Source organism: Vigna unguiculata, chromosome 3 (genome assembly GCF_004118075.2).
Source record: "Vigna unguiculata cultivar IT97K-499-35 chromosome 3, ASM411807v1, whole genome shotgun sequence".
Taxonomy (NCBI): domain Eukaryota; kingdom Viridiplantae; phylum Streptophyta; class Magnoliopsida; order Fabales; family Fabaceae; genus Vigna; species Vigna unguiculata.
The window spans coordinates 1,494,752-1,520,160 of NC_040281.1; the positions used below are offsets into that span (position 1 = coordinate 1,494,752).

Below are 25,409 nucleotides of genomic sequence, written 5' to 3' on the forward strand. Positions count from 1 at the left end.
TATTTTATATTTACATTAAATGTTATGTTTAAATAAAATAAATAAAAAATAAAAAAATAATTTTTATTAATTTCTAATATATATTACCTACAATTTAAAAAAATTTAAAAAATTTTAAATATATTTTTATATTATAAATATATATATATATATATATATATATATATATATATATATTTATAATATAAAAATATTATATATATATATATATATATATATATATATATATATATATAAAATTCAAATTTTGGGGAGGCTAGGGCTCCTTCCTGCCCCCAAAAAGCTCCGCTCCTGCTCAAATTGACACTATATTTACTTTTTTATAAATTTTATGGTGATATTCTTATTAAAATTGACCTAATAATAATATAAATTGTAAAATGTGAAATTTAATTCAAAAAAGAGTTGGAAATTTTTTTCTAATTTTTTTATGCTAGGAAATTGGGGAAAGTAATTGCTGCATAATTTTTTATGCAGGTTGCTAAGCAATTGGTCCGGAAGAGTTATAAGAAAAATATGAATAATGATATGCTAGCTTTTTTTTGTTTATGAGATATTTTTACATCAATATTTTTTATAAACAAGTGCATGAAGTTTTTTACTATTGGGTGGATTAAGGTAAATACAAATGAGACCGGATGTTGTATTAGAAGTGAGTTTTAAGTTTAATTCAATTTTATAAAATTAATTTGTAAGGTGAAATTTGCATTTCATTTATATATTATAAAATTGTCTTATTTTTAATTGATGTGAAACTTCTACAAATTTTCATGTGATGATTATTTATAGGTAACATGTTATTGGTGATTGTTCTTATCGTGAAAATCTCTTTATGTCGAACTCATAGGTGTTACCTTCACACTTGAATATTGTAAATTGATTGGATACGGGTTTAGTTAATATTGTTGAAAGTAATTCGCAACTATGATATTTGTTCACTTTTTCTGATTGAGGGGATTTGCGATCATGGTTTTACGGGATTTTAAGATGTGAATGTTGCATTCCTCCTTTATTTTTCTTTTATAGGATTTGTAATTTTTTTTTTCATTTTCATACAAAATAATGAGTCAATTCATTTAACTCACTAATTCATAATGAGTTAAGTCGAATTATAAGATTGTTAATTCATCATAAAATGAGCTTGATCAGACTCATTCATTTTGGTACAATTTAACTCACGATGGGTCAATCAAACACACGTTAACTCATTTTTACATTTTTAATTTTTTTCATAATAGATTTCAACTATCTGATATTTAGAATTGTTTGATTTCTTATACATGTTTTTTTTGACTCCATGTTTTTTATATCTTTCTGTTTCATTTATTAATAAATGTTTGAATGTAAAGACAATATGATTGTTGTATTTTGAAATATTAGTGTATAGTTGAGATGTATGACATGAATTTATAAAAAGATATAAAAAATTATTCTTGTAATACTTTTTATTATAAAAATTTTGATTATAAAATTTAGAAAAAGTTATTTAAAATTCTAAAACAAGACTTACATTATAATAATTGATATGATGTAGAGTAATTTGTCATAAAGCAATACAACATCTTCAAATAAAATTTTGTGTTAAAAAATTAATATGAAAGCATTTAAAGAAATTGCATTTGTAAATTGAAATAATCTAGAGTTGAAATTTTGATGATAGGAAATAAATTATGTTGAGAGGAGAATCAGACAATTATCCTTAGATTCTTCTTATTCCATTTTCCATTGAATAATTTTATCAATACAAATCTGATAATAAATAATTTGTACTACTACAAATATTGGATCAAAACACCTATCTAGTCTAAAAAGTTATATTACGTGGATCAATTACTTTCGTATCTTCCGAACATCCTTTTTTTTCTATTAATTTTGTTATTACCCCTTAATTAGTATTGAGAAAAAAAGTTCGTCTATTAATTTGAAATCATAAACGTTTAACTAGATATAACTTTGATAAAAATTAAAAACAAACCCATGTAGCTTAACAAAATTTAAAAGGAAAATAATTTTTTGATTATTTGACAACTTACTTTTAGGATCTTAGATATCACTTTTTAAATAGTTTTTTGTTTTTTATTTTTAATTTAAAAAAAATATTTAAAAATTGATACCTCATATTATAAGAGAAAGAAAAAGTTGTCAAAATTTAATAATTAAAATGTTATAGTCCAATTTAAAATTATAAATGGTAGATAATTTAAAAGAAAAAAATTGTATTTATATGAGCTGACTTACCAGTCCAACCAAATAACTACCAGTCTTGTACAGTGTGATCATGACGTACCATAATTGTTTTTCGCTCTTCAAGCCCTTCCATTTCCATTCTCTTGCTTTCTCTTTTCATTCTTTGAAAATCCTCTTCAAAACCCAAGAATCATTCTTCTTTTTTTTCCCACATAGATAATCTAAGCTATGGCCAGGAGAACAGCAAACAAGAGTTTACAAGCAAAACTGGTAGGTATGTCTTCCTTTTTTTCTTGTTTGTTACATCAATCATCATCTTCATTCAAAAACTACAAATGTTTCTTGTTTCACATATCAGCTTCTAAACCAGAACAATTTCTTACACTTAGGAGAAGCAAATAGCTTCTGTTTGTTGCATCTTGCATATGATGACTTCGACCATTTTTGTGATTCCAAGGACCAAAATTTCCAATTTTTCTCCTCGGGGTTTAAATTTCAAAATTTACCGCACTCCCTCATTTTCCAATGATCAAAAGGGCATGCATAGTTAGCAGAAGAAAGTATTCCAAAATTGTTATGTATGATCAGCTTCTGTGATTTCCCAGGTACTTCTTGGAGACATGGGAACAGGAAAGACAAGTTTGGTTCTTAGATTTGTCAAAGGTCAATTTTCCGAGTACCAGGTTACAATTATTGTTTTAGTCCTCTTATGCCTCCTCACATTATTGTAGTGGATTCTTCAGCATTAATATATGTGTGCAGGAATCAACAATTGGAGCTGCATTTTTCACTCAGGTCTTGTCTTTAAATGAAGCCACTGTAAAATTTGATATATGGGACACAGCAGGGCAAGAACGATACCACAGTTTGGCTCCTATGTACTATCGAGGTGCTGTAAAAAAAATGGTCTTTCTTTCTTTCTAGTTCTGAAAATTATCATTCTGTGAAAGTTCCTCACAACTTCATTGCATGATACTTGTTTGATAATTCACGTCAGCAAATTCAAGTTTGACAATGTTTTTGGTGGCTAACAAAGCTGATTTGGAAGGTGACAGAAAAGTCAGCAATGAGGTATTTCTAGTGAATTTTTATATTCTCTTCGTTTTCTTATTTGCTTATTGAGGTTCTGTTGTACTTTGTGTTGATGGTTGCAGGAGGGTGAGGAATATGCCAGAGAAAGTGGCTTGTCTTTTCTTGAAACTTCAGCAAAAACAGCACAAAATGTGAACGAACTCTTCTATGAAATAGGTAAAATAAATTTACGTTCATCCTAGAAGCATTGTTTCCTACGAAATATGATCCAAGAGCACTTGCATTTTCCTATTCTGTGGGTCAAATTTTGTTGAATTGTATGATCTGCTTCTTCTGTTTTTCTGCTAAAGAAGCTATTATTCAGTTCACAATCTTCAATGAATTATTAACCAATTAACGTTTGTGTTAAGATTGCTTACCTAGAAATTCTTATACAAACATTTTGCAGCTAAGAGATTGGTAAAAGCTAACCCTTCACGTCAAAGTGGAATCAAGCTGCACACCAGAGCTACAGAAAGTAGAAGAAGATACTTTTGCTGTGCTTAATGGCATGTTCATAACTCTTTTCCTCTGTGAAGTATCGTTATTCATAATGTTATGTCTAATTGTACTCAAATATAGTTCACTACACTGTGTCCATTGTTGATGTCAACGTAATTGCTCAAACAAGAAGAACAAAGACATGTTCATTGTACATCGCAAGATCCAAAGTTGTCCTTTTCTTTTTGTTCGTTTACTTCTGTTCTGTTCATTGCTTAGGAAAAAATGGGTTAAAATATCATTTTTAAAAAAAGATCGCTTTCATTCAGCATCAGAGAGAACTTTTAGATGGTTTTCATTTGGCTTTTCACATGTGAAATCATGAGTTAATAAACTTTACTTTGTCACCTTTAAAGTCATTGTTTTTTCAATTATTTTGACTCTTCAGAGTTAATACATTGTTCTATATACCTCATTGAGTGCTAATTTGTCTGTGTCTAATTTTAACCTGACAAAAAAAAAAAAAAAGAAAGAGAAGAACAGAACTTGTCTCTGTTGCATCCAAATGTAATGACATCATTGTGTCCAATACTTTCTCTTTGACTTTTTTATTTATCCTACTTTGCCTGTGCAGTATGAAACCTTAATTATTATTGCCTTTTTTTTCTGTGTATTCTTATTTTATTTTTAAACAATAAATATGGTTTAAGTAAATTCAACAATACCTTTGCAAAGTAAATTAAGTTAACAATACTTTTTTGACATATTGTAGAAAATTTCAAAATAAAAATAATACTATTATTATTCATCGTTTATATTTATTTATTTATGTACAAAAAAAACATTTAAGTTTATTTAAATAGATCAATATGTTGAAATGAAAAGGCATTTTAAATAATCCAAAAAACCTGACTTCTTAGACTTTAAAAAAGTTTTAACCTAAAATTATTAGCAAGCATAAATCACTATTTTTTTAAGATTTAGATTATCAGTGAAAAAGATAGACATTTCCTGCTTCTATATTTTTCTTTAAAATAGAGTAAAAAATAATAATTGTGGTTGTGAAATAAATCCTAAATGATTTTTATTATTAACTAGTTAAAGGATGTGAATATCTTAGAAATTGCAAATAAATTGAGAAAAACAGTTTATAATTATACAAGTATACAAAAAAAAAAAAATTTAAAAAAATATCCCCAACTATAGAGAAGCTTGTGAAAGTCTAACTTCTCTATATTCTTTAGTTCTTATGTATAATTTTTGTTAAAGAATGTCAATGCATCTCAAGTTATTTAAAATTTTCGCTAAAGTGACACTTCTGGTTGAACAAGCTTTTTTATTTTAATTTATTTTATCACTTATTATATAATTCGACATTCTCTCTCTATTATCCTCCTATAATGATGTAAACTAGACATTTCATAACTAAAAACTAATCAATGAAGATGTAAGAAATTAAGTTTTACTAGAATTTCAATCGTAAAAAATTGAAATGCTAATAAAAGAAATTGTAAAAGTATAAATCTTAAAAGCTCTTATAAGATTCTTATATTAAGATATTCTTATGTACTACTTTTTTTTTTATTTATAAACATTTGTCCCATGTTAAGAAAATTTACATGCACCTGTTCTACCCAACATAAAAAATACTTTTATTTAAACTTATTTTATCTATATTTTCCCTTTTAGTCGAACCAAAAAAAGTCTTGTGTAGTAGTATTAACTCAAGATTCAAATTAAACACCTAAATTTTATATATATAAAAAAATCTCTTTTAAAAACATTTTAAAACTTGGACCGTTGGAATAAAACTTAGATAGTCTTTAAAAATGATGTAATGTAATACATTTTAAAGGACACGAGTGATTGCAACGCACCCTCTCTCCAACAATGGATCATTTTCATTATTTTTTTTTTCAGTGAGCATCCATTACTGCAGTTCACATGCTCTCAATTTCCCAACAAAATCATGTATCTTTCATTATCTCTCAACCACTGAAAACTAATTACTCAATAGAAATCAGGGAGAAAGCTGAAGCTTCTTGCATAAAGGAGTTGCACTGCAGCAGAGCAATGTTGTCGTCCTTATCGAAACGAACAAAAAGCTGAAGACTGTGCTCGCAGATCGTAGCTGCAGCAGGTGACAGCTAATTTGTGGGTTTACCCTTCTATACATTATTATATCATGCATCGGAATAACAACCAGGGGCCATAAAAATTCGAGATAGAAACGTTTTCATTTCACTTCTTTCTTGCGACAACAAATTAAACTACTCAAGCAATAACATAAATTTTCCCATTGAGAAATGCACCAAGTTTCCAAGAAAAAACAAGCAGTGAGTACCATGCCAATGGAAACAAAGACCGTGCATGCCCCAAACGTAGCTAGCTACCAGAATGCCTAGATAAACAAAGTTAAATAATAATGAAGTTGAGTAGCCATGAGTGTTACTATTTACTAAAACAGGCGCTATGATATGATAACCGCACCTGGAAAAAGAAACTACTCATAGCTTCTTTTCTCATGCTGCTAATGCAATTACTACTTTTGTTCTTACACCACCATTGCCTTGTTCACAGAACTACCCTCCTAATTAAAACAGAAGCTTTCACGCGTGCAATCTGACCTCACCATGGAAGAAGAATCACAGTTACCATGAAGGAGAAGTGGAAGGGGAAGCCGAGGATGAAGAGAGGCCAATGTTGCTTCGTGAATCGCTGCATGAAGTGGCGAAGGACCTTGCATCTCTCAGGGAAACGGAACAAGCCTCTGAAGGGAGCTTCTTCATTGGAGTCAAAGGAGGGGTAGATGGAGGTGAGTGGGTGATACAAGGGGTTGCCTCATCCTCCTCAGAAGAACCACTTCTTTCCAAACGCGACGGCGAAGTGTCTGGTGTCTCAAATGGGGTGTTTGCTCCGCTCACTTGGCTCCCGTGGTTTTCATAAATGGGGTTGGAAATGTACACGAGCTGTTCTCCGCCGCTGCAAGGTTTATTATTATCATCAAGACAAAGATTTCCCGGGGCACGAGGAAGTGGGTGATCGAGATTTGGTTTCGAGGGTGTTATGGATATGAAGGATGGAGGTGGGGAAGGGCTTGCATTTGGATTGGATTCATGGGGTTGGATTTGGATTTGAAGAAGCTGATGGAGTTCAGGATAGTGAATCTGCTTTCTTGGCCCAGCTTTGTTGTCTTCTTCGCAAGAAACTGCGGGGAGAAGGATGCTTATTGGAGCTTGGAAGACTCCTTGTGTGTAAATGCTGCGGATTGGAGAGTGTTGGTGGTGGTGTGAGGTTGTCTGAGAAGGTGAAGCACTAGCTCTGGCTGTTGTGGGTTGAGTACTGACATTGGGAATGGTGTTGTTTCTACGGTGGCGCCGGCGGAGTAAGAGAGAACAATAGAGCTCGGCTAACAGCACAAATATAAGGACTAGGACCACTGCGAGGGTTACCACCATCACCAAGGTTGCACCCATAATCACTTTGGATGTGCTCTTCATCACACAGTTTCTCTATGTGTCTCTTTCTTCGTAGAATGTGGCTCTAGAAGAGGCACGGTAATATAGGGGTGGTAGGTAAGAACAAGTCCGTTTTGGCGGGAAAACGTCCTTGGCCTTAGACAGGAGGCTTAGATGCAACGGATGCGAATCGTTAAAGGAGAATGTCCTAGGGAACACAAAGGCTTTGCTCCTGAACCACTCTGAATTTCGTGTTTTGACATTCCAGATCAGAGCAGTCAATTTGTTAATTTACTGCCATAAGCTTGCACTGTAGAAGTAACAAAAGTTATACATGTCCACTCTTCTTCCTCGATTCGTTAACTTCACTGCTTTCCTCCTTCTGAGTTGCTTCTTAAAACTGGAACCGGCACATTAAAAGTTGCCTTTTGCATAACTTTAACCACGTGCCAATCGAGCATTAAAGTGTGAGAAATAGCTTTGTATTCATGTGAGATGTTACAGAATTGAAAAAAATTAAGCAATAAATTTATATAATACAAATAATGTATTTATGAACGTGTAAACAACAATTCATAAAAAAAGGGGGCTAGTAAGAGAAGCTCTGAAACAATAGCGTCTGTCTCAACATCTTTTATTCCCCATTAGCCGACCCGAAGAAAGTAGGAACGTGGTAATTTTATGTTACAAACACTTGTACAATCATAAAAGACAAAACTTGAATTGATGTTCTGTATAGCCCGTAGCATATGTAAGATGATGGCAGCAGAGTCACTATTGTCAACCAACACAGACGAGATCATACATGACGATTTATAAAAGCACCACAATGCAATCTTCTGTAATTCCAGGCACAAACATTGTACATATTAAAGCACGATGATCATAAAATAGTGTACTTTTACCCTTTATCATCCTCTTAGTGCTGCAATCCTAGCTGCTAGATCATCATAGTCAGGTAAATTAGGATGCACATGCCGAGCGTCGTGTGATCTAACTGGCTCAAATGTAGCAGCACGATTAAATACTTTCTTAACTTCCACTTCTCTCTGTTGTTTACGAGGAAGGGAAAGTGATCGTGATGCATGACTAACCATCACTGGTGTCTCATCAGATCCATCGCCGCTTCCACTCTTCTGCAATTCATTAGTTGAGTCATCCATTTGATGTGCATGGTGAATTTTAGAGTTTCTTTTTAATTTTTCTGGCACAAGGACGGATGGTTTTTTGCTATAATGGATCAGCAATTTATCTATTATCCTTTCCTCTTCAGCATTTTGATACTGCTCTTCCTCAAACACAGCTTGCAGACCACGTCTTGAATCATCTCGTCTCCTGCTTCTGCTCCTTGATTTTCTCTGAACTCCAGAGTCTTCGTTAGAGGCATCGTAGTAACTTGGCGGTCGTGATCTTGAGTGTCTTCTCCTCGTAGATCTTGGTTTTAGCACAGGGACTTCTTCAGCATCTTGTCGAAATGATATTTCTTTTTCACGATTCTGTCTGCTCAGTCTCTCGTGTATATTGCCCTGCCAATCCTGGTCAGAACTATTCAAACCTATTTGAACCCTCTCCGTCACAGTGGTATCAAGCTTCTCATGTGCAGAATGATATGTAGAGAGGCCACCACTGTCGGTAATTGAAGATATTATATTGGCTCCACTTGAGATTTTCTGCTGCTTAGAATTAGGTTGTTTAACATATGGAGGTGGAATGACATTACTGTAGCTGGACTTCGCTGTTGGTGTTACATCTCTTTGAATATTTCTCTCGGATTCATCAGTTACAGGTAGGCCAACATGATTAACAGAGAATGGCTCCTTTGCATTAACCTTGAAATGTGATCCCGCATGACTGGGAGATTTCCTAGCAGTTGCAGTGTCCTGGTTTTCTCTTAGAGGTGTGGTATTCCCCAAATTATCTTCAAGCCTGGAACCACATTCAAATTTTTCCACTGTTTTCTTCTGGGATAAACGTTGAATTGGTTTTGTCGAACTACCTTGGTTTTCTCTCAGAGGAGTGGTATTCCCCCAACTATTGGGCTCTTTGGAACCACATTCAAATCGTTCCACTGCTTTCTGCTCAGATGGATGTCCAATCGGTTTAAGCATACTGCCCAGGTTTTCTATTGGAGGGGTGGTATTCCCACTACTATAATGCAGCTTGGAACCACCTTCAAGTTGTTCCACTTTTTTCTTCTGAGAGGGGTGTACAGTCTGCTTTAGCATACCAACCTGGTTTTCTCTGGGAGGGGTGATATGCCCCCTACTATTGTGCAGCTTGGAACCACCTTCGATTTGTTCCACAGTTTTACACGGAGATGGATGCCCAATCGGTTTTAGCATACAACCCTCCTTCCGATAGCCTCTGTCGCTCTTCTCAACTGTAACCTCATGCCTTCCTGGATTATCATGGCCATCCCTTTCCTTATGAACTTCCGAAACCCCAGGGACTGTGGATTTAGACTGAAGATTACGTTCATGTCTGTTTAAGACTACAGCTTCATTGTCAGGCTGAAATCTCCATCCATCATTGGCAAGATCACGATTTTCCTCCAACAAAACATCATTCCCTACTTCCCTATGGGTAAGATCCTTGCCTTGCGATGGTTTATCATGGTTAGACATATAAGCATTGTGTTCCTGTACATAAAATATTAACAATTTCACATACATTCTAAAAACTTGAAACAAATTAAGTATTATGTAGGTATTCAATTTTGAGAACGAAACTAGTATAACGTGAAAAGGAAATGCAAAAGACAGCACCTGTACCACTGCAGAGGATCTCGACATCCGCAGTTTGAAAGCACTGGAGTCCCAGTTTATTAAAAACTCTGATGCAATATCCTGCATCAAGCAGACCTTGTTCTCCAATGTAGAAGACTTGAAATTCAAATTTGCAGCAAACTGATAACTTGAAATTTAGTCAATACAGGAAAACAGAAGAAGTCATCAATATGTAGTAAAGTTCTAACATAAATGAACAATCACCTCTTGATTGACATAGCATTCCATGGAATTCCCATATCTCTCCTGAAATATTTGTCTAAGGTCACGTAACTCTGGTAAATCAGAAAATCTTGCAGCACCAAACATCAGAGACGATACAGCCATCCTACATTCCTCAGGGCAACCACTGTAAAAGAAATGGAAGCAATTATGTCATTAAGTCATTCAAGTTTCAACTTCTGAATTTGAGGAAAAATATACAACGACTATTTAACCATAACAATTTTGAGACATTTATGACAGGTACAGGTGTCCAACCAACCATATTCATCAACTGAGAAACAAATAAACATAACTCCACCCACTTCTACATCTTTTGACCAGTTCATCTCACCAAAAATACTACTAAAGTTGCTTTTATGGTCGGGAAAAGCGTAACTGAACCTAAACAAAGAAAAAATGCAGGCGCAAAGGCCAGATCAATTTTCAACCACACCAGAATAACTACACACATGTGAACCTGTAGTAGATGCACAATCATTATGGTGTAGTCAGTACTATTGGTGACCATTTTCAGGAACCACTTGCAGCATTGTAGAAACAAATTAGGAAACCTTTTCCCTTAAAATGATGCAATTTCTACAACTGGGATTCTTGATCAAACAACGAGAGAAAAATTAATGACGAATGATGATATCAGAAGAAAAAACACCGCTACCAACTCACTCATAATCCTTATCTCCAGGGAAGCAGGGTATTTTATTTGGTCGATTGCACTTGTATCCGTTACGCAATGCATATCCGTACGGTACACTTAGTTACTTATTATTTTGGAAAAAAAAATCTAAAAGGCGGCTTGAGTATGACTTTAATCAAACTAGGAGCAGCCATGATATAAAGATATAAAACTAGATATACGTTATATGCCCCTGCGTATAATGACAATTTTTAAAAACTAAATTGAGCGATTTTTTGTCTCCTAAAATTTCCATTCTTTTCTTCATTCAATCAAACTCACAATATGACACCGGTGAGATGATAGATATTTTATACGAGTTTGAAATAAATGATTTTATCGCAATCTACATCGATTTCATATTCGTCGTTCATATTATTTTAGAATTATAGTAATGTATCCATACTTTTTATTTATTTGTTAGTTTTAAAATTTGCTGTATTTCGTGCATCGTATATATCCATCCTGGGGCCGAAATTCACATTAACTTTGTTATAGCCAAAGCAATTAGTCATAATTCCGAGTTGAGATGAGAATTAAAATGAAAAAAAAAAATTAATAATAGAGGTGATAACAAGAAGTTTAAAAGAAACAAACAAACTAATAATACCTCAGCTTCTGCATCGCTGGGAGGTGCTTCAACACAAACTCACAGCATTGCTCAACGAAACCATAGCAAGAGGACAGTGTTAACTCAACCACGAGTCCTTCCGCCTGTTTAAACACCTCGCAACAAGACAAAACTTAATTGAAAACGAGTTCATCAAAGAGACAAGGCATTGTTCACACATTAAAAACTCTACTGCAATCCCTCACTCGATGAAAACTAGCATCCTCAATAAGCTAACGTTACATAATCCAGAAACTGCCCAAAATAAAAACAAACACAAAAGAAGAGAACCAATTACCCTTCCGTAGGCATTAATATCGAGACCGTTGAGCAATAGATCAGCAATATCCTTCTTCAGAAACTTCTCTGTCGCTCTTCTCTTCCTCCGTATCACATCAATCCGAGTCTTCGTCAATTTGATCAACGATTTGCTGAGAACAAACAAGCAGGAGAAAAAAAATCACGTTTATCGTAATGAGAAGCATAAAAGCACTCTTAATTCTCTCCACCTTTCTTCATCAAATAACAACAATACACAAAAACAAAGCAACAGGAAGAACCATTTCGCGGTGAAACCTCTCCCGAGTATTCCATCCAACATGTTGGAAGTCCTCGGTCGTGCGACTCAGTGAACTACTCGCCGTGGAAGTTCAGAACAGATTCGCCACTGCTGAAACCTTCATTGTAGAGTAACACAGTGTGTTGCAGTGAAAGAAGGGGAAGAAGAGAGAGAAAATATATATAAATAAATGCATACTAATAAATGAAAACGAATAGAAAAGTAAATGGAATTTAAGAAAAGGATAGTATCTCTGAAGGCGCTTCTGCTACGACGATAATGACCTTTGGCTGTTTCAATAAAGACGATGATTAATGTGAACGTTGGAAGGGTATTTTCGGTAGTTAGAGGAGTTTTGTTCGGCTGCAGAAAGAAATTTAAAAGTACAATGAAACCGAGTGGTTTGGCCACTGAATTTGTTGACACTGGAAAAGAATTGAACGGTGAAGATCTAAAGAGACTTGCTGAGCTGGAATGCACATTTCGATAAAGAAATAGAAGGGGCTAAGGATTAAGAGCCGTTGCGTCACTCATTAGCTTCGTAGTGTTTAACGGTTTAACCTGAACCGGGAAATTCCACAAGGATGCACCTCTTATTTGTTTTAGGATAAAAGGTTCTTATTGTTTTTTATTTCTTTAAATCGTCTTATAATATATAATATTATGCATTTTTTTTCTGCTCGCCACGTCTATTATTCATGCGTGGTATTTATTATTTATTTATTTATTATTATTATTACGAAAACATATCCGTTCCCATGCTTGTATGTTTGCATTTATATCAAAAAATGAAAAAAAAAAGTTTGAGAACAAAATTTTAGTTAATTTGTAGAATAAATTTATTAATACACTAAAACCAAAACTACGAAAACAGAGAAATAATGGAAAAAGTAACTACAATATAATAGAGGAAAATGAAAAGGAAGACAGAAAAAAAGTAAAGTAATCAGAAAAAGGTATAATATGATGGAAGAATAGAGAAAGAAAATTTATATCCATTAATGATAAAGAAAAGTAAGATAAAAAAGATTAACTAAAATACTTATATATTAAAATAAAATATGAAAACAAATTCCTAATTATAAATTATTCTTTGTTGATAGGTTAGTTATACTTATTATCATATATGCGATATACTACAACTTAATGGTTCCCTTTTCTGAAGAATCATTATTAGCTTAATAAAATGATAATATATATACGTTTTTGTTAAATTAAATGTTATACTTTCCTTAACAATACAAAAGAATAAAACAATAAGATGCTAAATAAGTGGTGATTCTCTATTAGAATACACAATGCTATTTAAAATAAACATGTCTTAAAAGGACACTAGTGAAAACAAATTTCATTCATCTATTACTCACTTGACATTATAAATTAAATTTAGTTTAATTAAATGAAATGAAATAAAAACTAAAGTTAATAGTTATTTATTGTAGCTGAATGATGGTAATAGTAAATTGATATTATAAAAAAGTTTAAAGCCTTCTTTCTCTCTCTTTTTTAATTCACTTTTCTATTGACATCAAAGTTTACAATCATGACCGTCCCTAGCAGAATTAAATTCTGATTCAGAAAATAAAACTTGAAGTTTCTCGAAGTAATGGAATTAACAGATACTTGCATAACTTCAAATACTATTAATTATATATATATATATATATATATATATATATATATATATATATATATATATATATATATAAATTATGAAATAATATTCAAAAACTTTTTTTCATTTCTTTATATTTCGAAGAGTTATCATAAACATAACCTTACAACAACTAGAAGAAAGTGCCACAATAGTGGACTTTTCTGTGTTAATTTTGCTTGTTATTGTCATAAAACTTTAATTTGACAAATATGTCATGACAACTCACTACCCACAGAAAACATTAAAACCAATTTTAAATGTTTCCTAATTTACATTAAATTATAATTATAGTATTATATCACAACATTTAGTTACCTATATAGCGAACACTCACAAAGTCACAATAACATTAATATCACCGAAGAATAAGGTTACAACTTGAAATCTCATTAAAACTAACAATTGCATCAACTGCCACTTGCAAAATGCCAAAGAAACAAATTGAATAATAAAAATGTGCCAAATGAAATTGATGAGAAATAGAAGATTTAATTTTCTTATAACACGTTTGAAGGAGGCAAACTTGAGTTCATTAACAGTGAGACTTGAGAAGAGAGGGCAATTTGTTTATTTTATTTAAGAGAGGTGTTTAATATGCGTAAACAAAAATGTTAAAATAATAAGTTTATCTAAATTTATTATTTTAATTTGAAAATGTTTATTTGAAACAAAAAATTATCCTCTTCTCTTTCCGTCGAAAATTAGAAAAAGCAATAAATGAAAAACTTACATGAATATGGACATGCTTAATCAAATGATACCAAGAGTTAATTATTGTAAAATATCTCCTTTAATAATTTTTATCACTCTTAGACTCAATCGACCCACATATTTAAGCAAGTGATATTATTGTTAAAATAATGTACAATAAATTTTAACTGATTTCGATATTTGCAAACAATAGTTATTGATTTATATTTAAATAATGTAACATCCCAATTTTAGCGGCTTAAAACTAATAAAAATAGGGAGTTTCATCATAGTTCCAAAACAGATAATCCAGTATACACAATATATTAGTACAGTCTTACAAAAGATATGACTATAAAAATATATCACTTATACACTTAAACTAAACTAATAAACTATACACTTAAACTGACCACTGCTAAAGCTCCCACTGGAAACCTCCTCATCAACCTAAAACGATGGCTCTTCATCCTCCAGAACTGCCTTTGACGCTGCAATCACATCTGCTCCCACCGAATAGGTGATCATCGCAAAAGGAAAACATACAACACGAGATAGACACACAGAAAGCAAGGGTAAGCTAATCTGATTAAAGGAATCATACAATTCAATTATAAACATAAATCATGCAATCTTTCTCATTTTCACCAGAATCACATAGATCACCCCAAACACAATGCAGATATATTACTATAGACTCGATATCCGGATTATGTAAGCGACATTGGATCTCTGGGTGGCTTGCACCTGTGAAGGTTCCCAAACTCTGCAGAGTTTGGACACAAAGGGTTGTCACCCAACTACTCCCAAGGTAAGTCCCCTTCGCGTCTGTGACTGAATCGGGTCCACAGACTAGGACCTCCTGCTACTCCTCACGACATAATCCATTACACTCTACATGAGCCTTAATGGTTATTGGAGCGTAGGATACCAACCCATACGGAGTCCTCATGTCCTTACACACACTAACATACTCTTTTGAATTTCCCTTGAAATTCTAATTCAACCACTTCTTCTCATATTCCAACTTCAAGCAATTTCACCACACATATTACCAGTCATAACAATTCATGCATATCATAACTAAGTTCACATTTAAACATAACTTCATCCATTAGAAACAGAGAAATAACACTCAGCGGCAGAGGTTCTCGCCTAGGCGAAAAGGGCTCTCTCGCTTAGGCGAGTCATTCTCGCCTGAGCGAGGCTTGAAACAGAGAACAACCCAAACTCTGGGCGAATTCTCGCTCAGGCTAAGTTGTCTCGCTTAGACGAGAGTGACTCTCGCTCAAGCGAGACTGGCTCGCCTAGGCGAGATCTCGTGCAGAGACAAGGGATGAGTTTCTGGTGTTTTCGCTCAGGCGAGAGCTGCTCGCTTAGGCGAAAATACCAGATTCCCAATCTGTTCTCACATGCAACAGTAAAGAAATCTAGCCCAATCCAAGCATACACTCAATTACACAGTTCAAGCACTCATACAATAATCAATCATGCAATTCAAAGTCATCAGAATGATTTCTATACGAAATTCAAGTAAAACAGTTAGCTTCCCTTACATGTTATCCTGTTTAGACAGCTTTATAAACGTCAACGCCTTAAAAACATCAACACCTCTAACTCCACAGGATGCTCTACCTACACATAGAAATATCACAAGAACGATCAGGACATACCGTTATGATCACTGATCAGCAAAGACTCATACTGATGATTAAAACGTCGCATGCAAGCGGAATAGGGCTTGCATGCAACAGAAAACAGAAAAAGACTAAAAAGAGAGCGGAAACTCAACTTACGCGAACGAAGAAACTGATCGGTCTAATTTGAAGAGCTCGCCGAGAGGATCAATCCTACAGTCTCGGTTCTTCAATCAGACGACTAGAGAGACAGAACCTCTAGAGAGAAGTCAGAGAACTCTAGAAAAGTGGTTTCTAGAGAGATGATGTGTTTTAAAATAATGAAACTCGTTTATAACAATTTTATTTATACTAAAACATTTTAATATTAAAATAATTGAGTCTCACTATTTTTAAATCACTATCACTTTTAAAACACCATTTTCTAGGGTCTTGCAAATAAGACCTTTTTATGTAAAATAAAATAAAATACTATAAAATATCAATTTTTTAGATGCGTAAAATGTAATATACTTAATATTTTATAAGATTTTTAGGTTAACAGATGAATTAGTAAAAATCTTCTTTTTTGATAAAAAAAAAATCGAATGTGTATCAAATTCTTCTTCACTTCAAAATATATCTCATTCGCTATTTTTGTTTTCACTCCAAAAAATGACATTATAAGAAATCCAGACGAAGATGTTTTATTTTAAAATGGAGAAGTACAATAATACATTAACTTAATTCATAAAAGAATTAACATCACTTGAACCTTAAAGGTTAAAACAATAAATTTATGTGTCTTTTTTTTCTTTTACTTATACAGTTGTTCACATAAAATATTTGTTTATCTCTCGTTTAGGAAAATTTTGATACAGGTATACTTATCATCATGTAACTCTAATACTATTATGTATTTTTCGAGTATATTCAATAGAAAGTGATAACAACAATAAAACATGAGCTTAACTCACATAAAAAATTAACACAAACTTTAAAATAAAATCTTAAAAGAGTAAGTTTATAAAATTTTTGTCTTATACAATATTTAATTTTTTTCAACTTTACTTAATATAAGACTTAATATCACATTTAAGATTTTCATCCTATAAAGCGAAGAAGACCCTTCTACAAAGAAAAACATTAAGAAACGAAAAACTATATAATAATGAAATTATTTAAAGGAAAATAAATTTTTAACAAAAGAAAATTGAAAACTTGATAAATTTTCTATAAATAAAATTGAAATAATTTAATTTTTATTTTTTAATTAAAATAAGTAATAAAGTAATATTTTTTATTTGAATAAGTAGTTTGTCATGCTCCATGAATTTTCTTTATAAAACCTGAATTTGGAATTTAGCATCCTTTTCCAAATAGCTTTACATTGATGATGGTGAGAGTTATATAATATGATGGTTGATTGTTGCTGCATATTAAACTCTCAATTGTGTATGAATAGCCTTTTCATTTGTGTAGCAATATAATATGAAGTTATATCTTTATCTTTCAACTGAAATCGATCGATACATGCGGCAATGACAGTATATTTTTCCTTTGATCTAAAGTGAAACCTTTGAACTGTTTCACGTTGACTCGTTGGGAATGCACTAATTACTATTTTATTTCGTTGTAGTTCCATTCTTATGAGTTTTTATTATGGTCATAAAAGCACCACTGACTTCACTTTGCACTTTCTATTTATTTTATATATGTCAACACAAAAATAAGATTGGATTTGTTATTACCAGTACTGCATTAACTTCCAATCAATTCAAAGAAATGTGCACACATCCTTATGAATACCAAAGATGTAATCAATTCTTATAATTACGAACGACAAAATGGACTATGGTACACGACCAGCTCGTCAAAACTGATAGATTTGGGTTGTAATTTTAAGTTTCTCAATCCGTTTTGTTTCGGCCCTCCTAACCTGTCGATCAACCCGTTTTTAGTCTGCTAACTCATTTGGTATTTTTTTTTTTAAATTAAAAATTAAAATATTAAAACTTTTATATTATATTTGTGTAAAGATATAAATATATAATATCATTATAATTTAAATTATTAACACTTATAAATTAAGTTTCAATAGTTAGTTATAGATTAAATTACTCTTTTGATCATTGATTTTGTCAAGAAATGTTAAATTGATCTTCCAGTTTTTCTTTTGTATCAATTTGATTCTTGTTTTTCAAAGATGATTCAATTTGTTCATTGTTAGTTTGATCAAACGGTATTAAAATCAATCTCATGTGTCAATTTGTGATTTTTTTTCATTTTATTTTATTTTATTTTATTATTATGTTTTTAAAAAAAAAAATTTATTCTTGTACACATGTCATTTCACAATTGTGTCACATGTCAAAAAGTCTCAATTTGATTTCTACATTTGTTTTTAGTTTCAATTTAGTCCCATTTTTTGTAAAAGTAGAAAAATATTGTCCCTCTTTAAATTGAAACTCAATTTACTTTTTGTATAAATCTTATAGTGATATTTTTACTAAAATTAATATTTTTGTTAAATACGTCTGGAAATATTTTTAAATTAACTTTAAAATCTATACAAAATAATTTAGCTTTTCGAAAAATAATCAATTTTGTCAACCAACAAGCTTAATATTTGGATCCACCTCACATTTTTTATACATGTTGGTGGGCTAATCCGCCGAGCCAAATCCACATTATCACCCCTACCTAAAACAAATATTATATGTGACTCAAGTGAGAATATAACATTGATTCTAGTCATAAACAATGTAGTATCTCTCACTAAGATGACATACTACATTGATTGTGTCAAAAATTAATGTTTAGTCTCTAATTTAAAATTAGGGACTAATTTATGTATTAATTTCTTAGTAATTAAAACCTAAATAATTAATATTAGAATCCAATTTAAATTCTAATTCACAAATCAATTATATTTTTTTATTCATGATATAGACTATTTTATATATTGTTGGGAAATGTGAGTCTAAGTCCCACATTGGGTAGAAATGAGTAAGTGGAGCATCACATAAAAATGAAGACCCATAAACTCATTGTCTTAATGTTTTTGGTTGAAAGTGATGTTGATGTCTTATGGTTGGCCTCAAGCCTCGTTGGTGTTGTGTCTCTACAGTAAACCCCCTCTATAAACCTAACATATATCAATAATTTTTAATTCTCATTATTTAGTCTCTAAAATTATTTGTAGTGACAAATAACAAATTTAACTAAAATTAAAAATCACATTAAAAACAAAAAAAAAACTAATTATATTTTTACTAATACATCTTCTTCGTTGATATTTTTTAAAGAAGAACACATATGTAAACAAAAGATAACACCACTAGAATATAATTCATCCAATGTGACCTACAAACACAGCGTCCCTTACCAAATATATTGTTAATTTATAAGCATATAATAAATTTTATACTAATTATATTCTAATCATAATAAAAATAATTTAATTATATAACTTTTTTTACTAATTATTTATAACTCGTATATTTTAGACTTGTAATGCATATTGTGATAACTTTTAATTTCTTAAGTATTTATAACAAGTTAAAAATTGATTGACTTATTTTTTAGTTCAATAATAAAAACGATATACGACGCTAGAAATAAGATCATTTTCCATAGGTTTTTTTATTGATTCTTCTTTTGGGTGGTAGAATCCATTATGGGACTTCATTGAAATGGGTTGGGTTTCGAGTAATTTCTTTTCCAGATTGGTGAGTTCCGGACATGTCACTTTCCTTATATGCGAGAATTTATATAATTTTCTAAATTTTTGGATATGTCACTTTGTATTAATATGGATTAATTTGTGACTCATCTCTTCGATTATATATTAACTCTCTTCATTTGTATATAAATATTAAGACAATGAGATTAAGTATCTGTGCCATTCCCAACGAGTCAACGTGAAACAGTGTATGAATAGTCTGCATTTACTATGAAGTTATATCTTTATCTTTTCATTTGTGTAGCAATATAATATGAAGTTATATCTTTATCTTTCAACTGAAATACATGCGGCAATGACAGTATATTTTTCCTTTAATCTAAAGTGAAACCTTTTAACTGTTTCACGTTGACTCGTTGGGAATGCACTAATTACTATTTTATTTAGTTAAGAATATGTAAATGCCACATTCAAGAATAGTAAATGAAAGAGACAGATTTGAAAACTTGAAAGTGATGAGAGGCCAAATAATGGAGTATATATTAGAAAAATGTGAAATAAAAAAAAAAGTTTTTTTTTTTTTTTTCAACTTTGCACTGAACAAACAAGACTTTGGTTTAGTGCCTAGAGAGAAGCTATCTTAGGCCAATTTGACTCTTCGATACACAGTGATGATACATAAATGAGTACTTATAATTTAGGGTTATAAAATAAACACAAATCAAATATTCAATGGTCACAAAAGTCTATCAAAGAGACCACAAAGTCATGCATTGCATAGTTAATGAAGAATACTAAATAAAAATATAAGTTTTCGTGAAGAATAATAAAATATTGATATAATTATAAAAATACAAGGGTCGTGAAGAATATTATTTAACTTGATGTTATTAGTATGTTTTGTAAATAAACCGATAGGGAAATTAAAAACTGTTTATTAACTTTTGTTTCTATTTAAACTGGCATCTTAATCTTTGATTATTCTTTAAATTTGTTGAACTCGACCAAATAGTATGAATAGGTTACTAAGGGGAGTGTTTAACCAATATAAAAATGTTTGATACTTACTTTAAATTTTATTATTTCAAAAATTTTTAATTTATAAATTTTTAACTTTACGAATTAAAATATGTTATATATGTTTAATATAATTTGACAAATATAATCTAAATTTGAAAATTTTATCATAATGAAGTACTAATATATTAAATATTAAAAAACAAAGAAAAGTTCAAAATATGGACAAGATTAATTGGGTTTTCAATTGACTTAACCAAGTGAATTGAGGTTAATCCGAGAGGAATGCATTTTTTTTTATATTTCAACATCAATCCAACTCGTTAATTCACTAAATCATGATTGAAAATGGATTCATCCGAGTTTTATAACTATCAATATTGCCATTAGTTTTATCTTGTATATTTTTAATATCCCAATAAATTTATTTATTTTTATTGAGTGATAGTTATTATTGTCATAAAAGACAAGCCAATGAATAACATGCTCGGATTATGCTCGGATTTTGTATGAAAATATATAGGTAACACGTATATAATGTTTTAATTATGTAAATAGTTTTATTAGTAAATTATTTCCTATATTTAAATTTTTGATTTGTTTTAATTTTTTATATTTGTTCTTTATTTAATTAAGTCTTTATTTTTGTGTAAAAAAATTTAATATGATTCTTCTATTAAATATGTTCTTATCATAAAAAATAGTGGTTTGTCACGTATTAAAATTTGGATAATCTTTTCTACATTTAAATTTTTTTGATTTTGACATGTTATATCTTGAAAGTAAAAATTATTAAAATTTTTACGTGTGACTTCAGATTTTAACACATAAACGTGGATGTCAATTTAATAGAAAATACCATATTGATCTTTTTTTTATTAAAATAAAGATTCAATTGAATTTTTTTAGAAAATATGAATTAATTAACTTAAATTTACCTAAACTTAGAAACCAAATTGTTAATTAAACCCATATAAATTCATTTTTGGGTTTTATTAGCACGTGAAACTGATTATTTGACACCGTTATCAGCAAGTAAATTTGTAATTAGAAATTTTAAAAAGCATATATAACCATAAATATTTAATGCAAAAACGAATATGTATTCGTTTTATATTAAAGAAAAAGTTTTGTGGTGGACCCCTTAAAAGTAAAACGAACCTAGCTCCGTCCCTGTATGTGACATAGACATAGACAATTAAACATAAAATTAGAAACTTAAATATAATGCAATGGCGTGTTTAAGTAGATCGAAATCACTAATGGGGTCATTAAGACGTTCTACGTAATAAAGTGAACATCCCGTACATAAATAGTAGGTCATTTTCTAACTTTTGTGAATGATTGGATGATAAATCGATAGAGGGGTGTTTTTAAATTGAAAATTATAATAAAAAAAAATTGAAGTCTTTATATTATAATAAGTTTAGAGTACGTGTGTAGGATTTGAGTGAGTGTTTGTGCTTAATAAGACCAAAATTTTGTCCACTCCCAATATGTGTTTGTGAATTTGGTTTTATTGGGAGATGGAAGTTGGTTTCTTATTAGCTTTTATTATCATGGACATGTCCACTTATAAACCAAACTCCTTTTAGCACTCATCACCAGTCACCAATTCAAATATATATATATATACACACATACCTGTATCTATACATCCAATCCACCCCAATACAAAAATCCCTTTAACTTGCTCTCTCTTTTTCTTTCTCTTCATGTCCTTGCTTCCTGCTTTCTCATCCTTTCAACAAAACCAAACTTCAAACTCAGTTTATTCAACCAAATCAGACCCTCACAAACTCATATCATAACTTTCAACTTCACACAAAGTGTTTGACTCAACACTCTGATTTCAGCCTCAGCATCAAGACTTTGTTGCTGTCAACGACCACATTGTGATTGATCATAACTGTGACTTCATTTATATATCCACTTTATGTGCGGCTTATAAGTTTTGATGGAGTACTTGAAGGAGGTGGAAGGGAAAAGGGTCCATGATTATGTTGAGGTAAAGATGGGTAAAATGAGAAGAGTGGTAGGTGTTGGAGGAGCAGTGATAGTAGGTGCTGGACCTTCAGGGCTTGCTGCAGCAGCATGTCTTAAACAGAAAGGTATTCCAAGCCTAATCCTTGAAAAATCTGATTGCATAGCTTCAATGTGGCAGTTCAAGACTTATGATCGCTTGTGTCTTCATCTTCCTAAGCAATTCTGCGAACTCCCTCTAATGCCATTCCCCCAACACCTTCCCTCTTATCCAACAAAGCAACAATTCTTGGCCTACTTGAAGGCCTATGCCAACCATTTTCACATCAAACCAACATTCAGCAGAACAGTGGTCAGTGCCAATTATGATCACAGATGTGGCTGCTGGAGGGTCAAGACTCAAGACTTCAAAAAGGAGGAGACAGAATATGTCTGTGAGTGGCTCATAGTAGCTACTGGAGAGAATGCTGAGGAGTTTGTGCCACAAATCCAAGGAATGGGTGAGTTTGAAGGACCTATCTTACACACTAGCACATATAAAAGTGGCACTATGTTCTGCGGAAAGAAGGTTTTGGTAGTTGGATGTGGAAATTCGGGAATGGAAGTTTGCTTAGATCTCTGCAACCATAATGCTCTTCCGTCCCTTGTGGTTAGAGACACGGTTAGTAAATTTCAATAACATCCTCAACATCTTCGTATATATGCTTCCATCACTAGTACCTCCAGTTCAAAATATCTATACACTGTTAACTACAAAGAAATTATGACATATAATAATAGTTAAAACATATCTATCAGAAAAGTATTGAAGAACTCTCTACAATCCTGTTATTACTGTGTTTGTACATGCATAAGAAAGCGTATTGGGTATTGCTTTTGCAGTAAATTCAGCTTAAATATGTGTTCTTGTTGGAATTGATGTAGAACAGTGACATGAACAGAGTATGCTAATGTATTACGTGCATAAAGGAGTAAAATATGACATGAATGAACAGAAGTAAGACCACGCCTAAAGTTTTATATTTTAAGTTATTGTGTAATGAGTTATTGTGAGGGTAAAATATAAGCCTCATACGTCATTTTCATTACTAAAGAACTAGTATGGCAGAAACCGTGTGTTTGCGAAACTAATTAATTATTTTTGAAAACATGAGTGTTGATTCTAAATAAAGAAAAGTTTTGAAAAAGGAATTTATCATGGTCCTGAATAGTTTATTGGAATCCTTCGGCATGCGCGAACGTGGTCAGCAACCCAAAATCTTTAATGTTGTTTTCTGTCATGGAACCATTTTCAGTGGTGAAGAGAATCTCCGGAAGCATGAAAAGATGATGGTCACTACTGGGGTGTCTCTAATTTTCCTAAAATGTTTCTTGAGCAACTTTTAAGATTTCAAACGTGATATTTTGTTTTCACCACAGGTGCATATCTTACCTCAGCAAATGTTCGGGAAATCAACTTTTGGTTTGTCTATGTTCTTGCTCAAGTGGTTCCCTGTACGCCTCGTGGATAAGTTTTTGCTTCTAATGTCACATCTCATTCTTGGGGACACAGCTCAATTTGGACTTCATCGTCCCAAAATTGGCCCTCTAGAGCTCAAGAACTTGTACGGCAAGACCCCAGTTTTGGATGTTGGAACACTTGCTCACATAAAAAGCGGAAAAATTAAGGCTAGATAATCTTCTCTATCCCAATCAAACCTAAATTATTTTATCGTATTCTGGTTCTTGTCGTAGTCAACCAAATTTGCCGTTTTTAAAAATCTTGTTTCTCTTTCATTGATTCTAACGATACATGGTCTGATATGTATAGGTTTGCCGCGGGATTAAACAGCTAGCACAACACAAGGTGGAGTTTGTGGATGGAAAAACAGAGAATTTCGACGCAATCATTATGGCGACCGGTTACAAAAGCAATGTACCCACTTGGTTGAAGGTGCTTCCTTCGACACTTGCTAACTTACAAAATTCCAATTTTGATTGTTGATTTGATAGATTTTCGCATAGAATAATGATTGTTTGAGGTAATGATTGGGATTTTGAAATGTTTGGTTTGAGCAGGGGAGCGAGATGTTTTGTGAGAAGGATGGGTTGCCTCGAAAAGCTTTCCCAAATGGATGGAAAGGTGAAAATGGATTGTATGCAGTGGGTTTCAGTAATCGTGGTCTTCTTGGAACATCCATTGATGCGAAGAGGATTGCAGAAGATATTGAACATTGCTGGAAAGCTTCTAAGACCACGTAAGTGTGGTACTATAAAACAAAGCAAAATCTTGTGTTCGTGGATGCACCACCATCCAGAATTCCCCTTTCAAGGAATGAAAAATCAGTCGGATTTCTGTATAGTAATAAGAGATTCGGATAATATAAACGAGTCTATAGATTCTAACCTAGTTGCAGTTATTGTTTATAAGAGATATAATTAAGGAAGTTTTAAAATATAATCAATCCATTTACGAAGGGTATAAATACAAGTTTATGTACAAGATCTATCACATATATGTAACTTGTATATGAATGGAAGCAATGTTTACATTTAACCATTTCAAAAACCCATATTGTAAAGATAAAAGAAAAGACTAAAGTATACAAGTGTCGAGTGCATTGAATTGGAAGTTTGAGGATATTAGGATAAATATATCAAGAAGAATGTGATAAGTACATTAAAGGAATGGTTACATAAGATATAAAAAATGTGAATCGAAATAAAGATAAAATTGGAGTGCAAATTAAAAAATGTTAACTAAAAAGATAT

At 31.8% G+C, this 25,409-nt stretch overlaps 4 protein-coding genes across 5 annotated transcripts; 2 read left to right on the forward strand and 2 right to left on the reverse strand.

Annotated features, from left to right (window-relative positions):
- Positions 1–2,298: 2,298 nt before the first annotated feature.
- Positions 2,299–3,955, forward strand: LOC114179593 (ras-related protein RHN1-like). Of its 2 annotated transcripts, none has more exons than XM_028065994.1 (6): positions 2,299–2,457; positions 2,793–2,870; positions 2,950–3,076; positions 3,185–3,258; positions 3,342–3,435; positions 3,668–3,955. In XM_028065994.1, exons 1-6 carry the CDS (start codon positions 2,416–2,418, stop codon positions 3,763–3,765), a joined length of 513 nt encoding a protein of 170 aa, XP_027921795.1. In that variant the 5' UTR covers positions 2,299–2,415; the 3' UTR covers positions 3,766–3,955. The 2 variants fall into 2 exon arrangements, with proteins under 2 accessions (XP_027921795.1, XP_027921796.1); XM_028065995.1 differs by having other exon boundaries at positions 2,315–2,461.
- Positions 3,956–6,097: 2,142 nt separating this feature from the next.
- Positions 6,098–7,553, reverse strand: LOC114178081. The gene has a single exon (XM_028063779.1). The coding sequence runs from the start codon at positions 7,197–7,199 to the stop codon at positions 6,351–6,353; it is 849 nt and encodes a 282-aa protein (XP_027919580.1). The 5' UTR covers positions 7,200–7,553; the 3' UTR covers positions 6,098–6,350.
- Positions 7,554–7,663: 110 nt separating this feature from the next.
- LOC114178080 lies at positions 7,664–12,220 on the reverse strand. The gene is made up of 6 exons (XM_028063778.1): positions 12,012–12,220; positions 11,750–11,882; positions 11,452–11,555; positions 10,148–10,292; positions 9,923–10,063; positions 7,664–9,796 (listed from the first exon to the last, which is right to left on the reverse strand). The coding sequence occupies exons 1-6, from the start codon at positions 12,050–12,052 to the stop codon at positions 8,069–8,071; spliced, it is 2,292 nt and encodes a 763-aa protein (XP_027919579.1). The 5' UTR covers positions 12,053–12,220; the 3' UTR covers positions 7,664–8,068.
- A 10,124-nt stretch (positions 12,221–22,344) lies between these two features.
- On the forward strand, positions 22,345–25,182 carry LOC114177195 (indole-3-pyruvate monooxygenase YUCCA2-like). The gene is made up of 4 exons (XM_028062452.1): positions 22,345–23,319; positions 24,078–24,326; positions 24,469–24,591; positions 24,717–25,182. The coding sequence occupies exons 1-4, from the start codon at positions 22,633–22,635 to the stop codon at positions 24,897–24,899; spliced, it is 1,242 nt and encodes a 413-aa protein (XP_027918253.1). The 5' UTR covers positions 22,345–22,632; the 3' UTR covers positions 24,900–25,182.
- The last annotated feature ends 227 nt before the right edge of the window (positions 25,183–25,409 follow it).